The sequence below is a fragment of the Oncorhynchus gorbuscha genome, linkage group LG01 (genome assembly GCF_021184085.1).
Source record: "Oncorhynchus gorbuscha isolate QuinsamMale2020 ecotype Even-year linkage group LG01, OgorEven_v1.0, whole genome shotgun sequence".
NCBI lineage: Eukaryota > Metazoa > Chordata > Actinopteri > Salmoniformes > Salmonidae > Oncorhynchus > Oncorhynchus gorbuscha.
This window is the reverse complement of record NC_060173.1, coordinates 37978294-37986292: the sequence shown is the minus strand read 5'-3', so window position 1 is coordinate 37986292 and position 7999 is coordinate 37978294. Positions and strand designations below refer to the sequence as shown.

General features: G+C 42.3%; 1 protein-coding gene across 1 annotated transcript; it reads right to left on the bottom strand.

Annotated features, from left to right (window-relative positions):
* Window positions 1-1736: 1736 nt before the first annotated feature.
* On the bottom strand, window positions 1737-4260 carry zgc:158868 (uncharacterized protein LOC791147 homolog). The gene is made up of 6 exons (XM_046316606.1): window positions 4057-4260; window positions 3676-3730; window positions 2821-3035; window positions 2371-2538; window positions 2138-2248; window positions 1737-2031 (listed from the first exon to the last, which is right to left on the bottom strand). The coding sequence occupies exons 1-6, from the start codon at window positions 4195-4197 to the stop codon at window positions 1918-1920; spliced, it is 804 nt and encodes a 267-aa protein (XP_046172562.1). The 5' UTR covers window positions 4198-4260; the 3' UTR covers window positions 1737-1917.
* Between the last annotated feature and the right edge of the window lie 3739 nt (window positions 4261-7999).

Below are 7999 nucleotides of genomic sequence, written 5' to 3'. Positions count from 1 at the left end.
AGATTCCTTTCTGAATGTTATTTTGTTCATGTGGGAGATTGGAAGACAGGCGGTCACACTTTCTCTTCCATGAAAGCCCTCCTAATATAGAGAAACTCTGCCAAAAACAATTGGACAACGAGAGGGCAACGCCGAAAGTCGGGGGGGAGGTGGGCACTGTCAGTCCAGTTTCTTCCACTGGCTGACTCCAACTGGAATATCCAAGGCTGGCTCAGAACCACCCAAAACCAGTGAGCTAATGATTAAACAACAGGACCGTGGGACAGAAAAACAGTCACATGTTACATGTTGCCACATAGTTAACACAGTCAAATGGAAAGCCATAACAAAGTGTAGGGCTTGGGTTTAATTAAACACCCCCCTCCTAGATTTTTTTTTTTCAATACTTTCCCTGGATGACACTTGTCTAACAAAAAATGTCATTTGTCTCATATTAACTTTTTTTTTGTCACTCCAACAAAATGATTTTAGGGTACACTGATCTAATATTTTGTCATTTAGAAAAGGTTCTATATATCATCTAATGAAGTTAGATCTATGAACTTTATATCTATATATATCTATATATATACACACTGCCATTTAAAGTTTGGGGTCACTTAGAAATGTCCTTGTTTTTGTCCATTAAAATAAAATAAAATTGATAGTGTAGACATTGTTAATGTTGAAAATGATTATTGTAGTTGGAAATGGCAGATTGTTTTATGGAATATCTACATAGGTGTACAGAGGCCCATTATCAGCAACCATCCCTCATGTGTTCAATGGCATGTTGTGTTAGCTAATCCAAATTCATCATTTTAAAAGGCTACGTGATCATTAGAAAACCCTTCTGCAATTATATTAGCACAGCTGAAAACTGTTATGCTGATTAAAGAAGCAATAACACTAGCCTTCTTTAGACTAGTTGAGTATCTGGAGCATCAGCATTTGTGGGTTCGATTACAGGCTCAAAATGGCCAGAAATGTACTTTCTTCTGAAACTCGTCAATCTATTCTTGTTCTGAGAAATGAAGGCTATTCCATACGAGAATTTGCAAAGAAACTGAAGATCCCGTACAACGATGTGTACTACTCCCTTCACAGAACAGAGCAAACTGTCTCTAACCAGAATAGAAAGAGGAGTGGGAGGCCCTGGTGCACAACTGAGCAAGAGGACAAGTACATTAGAGTGTCTAGTTTGAGTAGTACCCAGTGTTGTACACAGCGTTGTACGAGGAGTAGGGGTGTCGATAAATCAACATTAAAAAAAGTGTAAAAATATTATGCAAATATGTCAATCTGCATCACCTCTTTATGTTTCCATCATCTGTCTTTCACCCATCCCTACTGGGCACGCACTCGTTGAATCAACGTTGTTTCCACATCATTTCAATGACATTATGTTGAATCAACGTGGAATAGATGTTGAATTGAGCGGTTGGTCCTTCCATATTTTCCTCTGTTTTTCATTTCATTCTGCCACTGATCTGCTGTGATAGAGTGATGCCCATAACAGGGACAGTTGCAGGAAAACACATCTAATTCCATTATGCTCAACTTAAGGATGGCTCATCATTTTGCCCATTAATTTAACAGTTCTTATATAGTCATAACGAGTGCATCTTTTGGATAAGTCCGACAAAGTAAAGTGACAAGTTATTGTATGAACAAATGATATGATAAATGCTGTTGGCACATTTTGTTTTGTGTCCCGAATAATGATAAGCTGTTTTTAGAGGATTACAAATGATCAATGAGAGTCTTGCAGTCAGTTTATTGAGTTAAGAAATTGAATACGAATGAAAAAATTAAATTACAGATTACAGACTCTCCTTTAGGAAGAGAAAAAATTATTCAGTCATACTAAGATATTTTTCACAGAACTCAGAAGTCTAAGTCTATTGGTCCCAGAGACTGGACCATTGGCCTGGAACATCACCATGGGATACCATTCCCTTCCCAGTCCAGAAGGCTGCCATTGTGCTTCTCCGTGAGGGTTGACATCACATGCAGAATGCCTTTGGCACTGTCCTCAGTCGTCACTGGTGCCTGTCGAACAGAAACCCATCACAGTCAAACAGTTTTAGATCTGTGCCATTCTGCTATGACTCTAGTCCTACCTTTTTCTACACCCCCCCCCCCCCTTGTTACTCACATTTGGGCCTCCCATGTCAGTTTTCACCCAGCCAGGGTGAATGGCCATGACCAGAATCCCATCCCTCTGGAAGTCCTCTGCCAGGCAACATGTCAGCATGTTCAGTGCTGCCTAGTGGAGAATAGGACAACAGAAATCACTTTATCAACATCTTCATTATTCAGCATGTTCCACTATCAGCCAGAAGAGTGTTAAGGATCAAATTAGAAGTAGGCCTACTGACGGTGGCATACCTTGCTGGCTCTGTAAGGATACATAGGGGCCATGGAGAAAGTCTCACGACACTTCTCAACCGAGGACAGCAGAGTGGAGATGTTGATGATGGCTGCCCTGCTACAGGACATCCCGGTTGTCACAGGACCTGATTGGTCAGCTGCCTTCTGCAGGTATGACCTGAACTCCTGCAAGAAAGGACAGATAAAGAAGTCATTTTCTTAATCTCAGTGTCAATACATCAAAGATCTGGATCTTGTAACTTTTGTATACACCTTTGCCCTTTAGGAATTGATCCCCCCCAAAAATGTGTAGCATGTATTCATTGAGAGATTTAAAGAGAGCAGATAACTCAAAGTACAACTTAACAACATTCCCGAGAAGGGAATGAGTAAGTAAACAATGAAACAGTAAGACAAAAGCCTAGTCTTCTGAAGCACTTCATGTAATAGTGCATGTACAGTATCGACCTTAGCGATGAGCATGGGTCCCACTGCGTTGGTGACAAACAAATCCACCATCTCCTTCTTGCCCGTCACTGCCAGTGTGCCAGGGCGGTTATTCCCGTTGTTCACAGCAGGGCCATTAATGGCAGCGTTGTTAATGATCAGATTCAGGCTGCCGTCAATCAGTTTATCACCGACTACCCTGGAGGCCTCGGATATACTGACTGGGTCTGCAACGTCTGTCAACACAACATTTTTTAAATGTAGACGTTTAGGAAGGAAGTATAGCTCACTCAGCTCTTGTTGTCACCCTATAAGAAATACATTTTTTTGCACCAAGTTGTCTCGTGTTATCTCTGTGTGTAAGGGAGTGCGTAACTGGTGGCAGGGAAGTTAGGCGCAGGAGAGCAAAACTGGGTAATCAACGGAGCAGTTTTTTTTCATAAAACCACCGGAACCAGAACAACAAACAAATAGGTACAAAACCCGTTGCGCACCAGAGAAACGTGCACATGCACTTACAATAAACAATTCCGCACAAAGACATGGGGGGAACAGAGGGTTAAATACACAACATGTAATGAGGGAAAGGAGACCAGGTGTGTTGGAAGACAAGACAAAACAAAAGGAAAATGAAAAGTGGATCGATGATGGCTAGAAGACCGCCCGAGCCCCGCCCGAACAAGGAGAGGAACCGACTTCGGCGGAAGTCGTGACACTGTGTATTTTTATGGCAGGTCACAATATGCAAAATATAAGCCTCAACATGGGACATTTGGGCTATTGGACATTTTATTTTACAACATGCTCATTGAAATTGCAATAGAGGTAAAATTTGTTTTTGCGTTTTCATAAAGCCAAAGTAGCAGAAACCCTTACCCAATCTCACAATAGTGAGCAGTTGGGGATGCCTCTGCGCCAGCTCCTTCAGTGCCTTGAAGAAGGAGCAAATGTGTTGGGTCAGGGCAGGCTAAATGCTAGGATCTTGATTCACTCCAACAATTTCCATAGAGAATTAAGTGGATATACAAAGTCACATGCTAATGAATCTTTCCAATTCAAATACACAACAAATGTACAGTACTTAATGAGAGAATCTACGTGTTATATTTAACTCAAATATCTTGCTACATAAAACAGAAACCATGCTCAGTTTTCTATTGTTGCCAACCTCTACATACTCTGTGCTATGCATTAGGCTCTGGAGCTCTCTGATACTTTGCTACTTTCTGTAAACTGGCCTTAGAGGCTGTGGACTACCTGAGCTCCATATAGATCTCGACACGCGGCAAAGATCTGGGCTGGAGCACTGGTGGACTCTGCCAGCTGACGGACTAGCTCTAGACCGATTCCCCGGTTAGACCCTGTCACCAGAACACTGCCTCCTATCCTAGCCGCCATAGTCGCTGTCTGCCTATTGAATGAATTTATCCCACACTGACACTGTCCTTATGATTATGTGTAATGTATGTGCGGGGGGGAACAGTATTTAGAGTTCATAGTTAATCTTCACCTATGTTAATGTTTAATCTGCATGGGCTGCACCTTAGTACCAGCGTCATCCCATTTCACAAATAATGCCCTGCACACTCACTATTCAGCAAGCATTTGGACAACAGACTCTTTAGGGCAAGACCAGTAGGAAACAAAAGATGGACAATTACCAGGAAAACGGTAGTTGTGAAATACATACAATATTTATTTTATACTGAACAAAACTAGAAACACAAAATGTGTTGGTCCCATGTTTCATGAGCTGAAACATAAGATCCCAGAAATGTTTCAAGGATGTTCCATACGCACAAAAATGTTCCATCTAAAATTGTGTGCACAAATTTGTTTACATCCCTGTTATTGAGCATTTCTCCAATGCCAAGATAATCCTGACAGGTGTGGCATATCAAGAAGATGATTAAACAGCATGATCATTACAGAGGTGCACCTTGTGCTGGGGACAATAAAAGGCCACTCTAAAATTGTGTCACACAACACCACAGATGTCTGAAGTTGAGGGAGCCTGCAAGGGAGCCTCCTTTTTTTTTTTTTTTTTTTTTACCTTTATTTAACTAGGCAAGTCAGTTAAGAACAAATTCTTATTTTCAATGACGGCCTAGGAACAAATCAAATCAAATTTATTTATATAGCTGATATCTCAAAGTGCAGAAACCCAGCCTAAAACCCCAAACAACAAGCAATGCAGGTGTAGAAGCACTGCCTGTTCAGGGGCAGAACGACAGATTTGCACCTTGTCAGCTCGGGGGATTTGAACTTGCAACCTTCCGGTTACTAGTCCAATGCTCTAACCACTAGGCTACCCTGCATGCTGACTGTGGGAATGTCCACCAGATTTGTTGCCAGATAATTGAATGTTCCTTTCTCTACCATAAGCCGCCTCCAACTTCATTTTAGAGAATTCCAACCGGTCTCACAATAGCAGACCTTAGCAGACCAATAGCAGGACCTCCACATCCGACTTCTGACCGGCCACCCAAACAGCTGATGAATCCGAGGACTGTTTCTGTCTATAATAAAGCCCTTTGGTGGGTAAAAACTCATTCTGATTTGCTGGGCCTGGCTCCCAAGTTGGTGGGTCTATGCCCATCCAGGCCCACCCATGGCTGTGCTCCTGCCCAGTCGTGTGAAATCCATAGATTAGGACCTAACACATTTTTTGAATAGACTGATTTCCTTTAATGAACTGTAGCTCAGTAAAAAACATTTCAATTTCGTTTTTGTATTATTTAGTTTCGGTGTTTGGGATAGAAAGTAGCCTATGCATGGGAGGCTAGGAGCTATTTATGTGTTGTATCCTAGTAGTTTCCTTGGGGGGGTAGTCCCTCCTTGACACTGGGGGGCAGTAAAACATAAGGTAACGGGCCAGGACCATAGACTTGGCTAGACATAACATGTCTGTATATGTGTCATGATGGTGTCTGTGAGAGGATGGGCAACGCCATTAAGGCCATCTCCATCTTGAAATAGTAAATGTTATTTTTCACAAGTAAAATTCATTGGTTGATCCCTTTTGTCACGACTCCAACCGGGTTATCATGTCATGCCAACCAGGTCATCAGGAGGGATTAGCCAATGAAGTTGGAAGTCCCGCCCAGTTGACTAAATCAAAATGGTGAAAGTCCTCAATGGCGCTGCCCATGCTAATACAGGTTTTTGTCCAATAGAGGACTCCATACAACTGGCCAGGACATGGTTAGGTTTAAATTATAAAACAATCCTTATGTAACTTGGATTTAAAGAATAAGCACCTAGACTGGTGCAAGATATATGGTGGAAGAAAACCCTCTTGCCCATGTTTACACCAATCCAATGCATTTTCTTTGATTTTAGTAGTACCTGTAAGAAGAATTAAGTACCTTTACCCGACAGAAAGAGAGGAAAAATCATGGCACATTTGACGTGTTATGTAATATTAAACATGTATCACTGACTAACCCCTTCAAATAGTGTTAATAAGAACAGCTGCAACAACAGCAAAAACATAAGCAATACAAAATGTCTTCACAAAACTATCAGTTCATAGCCAGCTAATTTGCGTGTGTGTGTGTGTGTGTGTGTGTGTGTGTGTGTGTGTGTGTGTGTGTGTGTGTGTGTGTGTGTGTGTGCACGTGTGTGCACCAAGGTTATTATAGTAAACAAAAACTGAAACTAAAATAAAAACAATTTGAAAAACAATTTTGTAAACTGAAATAAAAATAAAAACAGTTGAAAAGCTAAAACTATACTGAACCAAATAAATTAGTTTTATTCTTCTAAACTTTGGGAAAAAATAAAATGGGGTTTTCAAGCTTCTGAATCTGGCAGGTAAATGCTGGCAGTAGATGCCGATGTTTCAAATAGGCTTATCTTGTGATCACTATCACTAGCTAACAGGGAAGAAATCTGAGGGTGAGCATGAAGCCTAACTGGGCCAAGCTAGAACAGTTTGTGAAGTTGCTGGAGCCATTCGCGATCCACACCAACCAACTTCAAACTGACAGCCAGTTGCTGTCTGATGTGGTGCCGTGCTTTCTCAACCTTGAGGCAGACTTGCAGTCAACTACTGTTGCAAACCAGTTGGCACAGGTCCTCCTGAAGTCACTGCGTGAGTACTTCGCTTGCAAACTGAATCCTCAGGCAGCCAACTAACCCCTGCAGCAGCTTGCCTGATTGACCCAAGTGGGTCTCTGGCACATCGTTCAACAGAAATGGAGCCACTGATGAGGGAGGCAAGCCTTTTGTACTTCAGCAAATCAGAAAGTACACTTGTGGAGCAGCAGGACCCCAGGAAGATGCCAGCACAATGAATCCAGCAAGCATCTCGACCGCATCGTAGATTGTGTCGGAGATCACGGTCTAGCCAGAGGGTCAACAATAAGGAGGCCTGCATTTTGTTACCGTAGGGTCCGTGTATTTATGTACTGCTGGACCAAATCGGAGAGATGGATAGAAGCAAACCCATGTAATGCTTTGTAGGTTAGCAGTAAAACCTTGAAACCAGCCCTTAACAGGAAGACAGTGTAGAGGCTAGCACTGAAGCAATCTGATCACATTTTTTGGTTCTAGTCAAGATTCTAGCAGCCGTGTTCAGCACTAACTGAATCCCTGGGACCATGTCTCAGGACTACCTGACCTGATGACTCCTTGCTGTCCCCAGTCCACCTGGTATTACTGCTGTTTCAAACTTTTCTGCCTACAGCTAAGGAACCCTGACCATTTCACCGGTTGTGCTACTTTGTCCCAGGAACTGCTGTTTCCGACTCTCTCCCTACCGCACCTGCTGTCGAACTGAATGCTTGGCTATGAAAAGCCAACCTACATTTAACCTGAGGTGCTGACCCTCTACAACCACTGTGATTATTATTATTTGACCCTGCTGGTCATCTATGAACATTTGAACATCTTGGCCATGTACTGTTATAATCTCCACCCGGCATAGCCAGAAGAGGACTGGCCACCCCCCAGAGCCTGGTTTCTCTCTAGGTTTCTTCCTAGGTTCCTGCCTTTCTAGGGAGTATATCACCTGCATTGCTTGCTGTTTGGGGTTTCAGGCTGTATAGCACTTTGTGACATTGGCTGATGTAAAAAAAAAGGGCTTTATAAATACATTTGATTGATTGAACTGGAGAACAAACAGCCCTTTCAGTCAGGTAACCATGGTGACATTTCACATTCCAGTTACAGCACTCAAATTTCAAGAATAAGACTT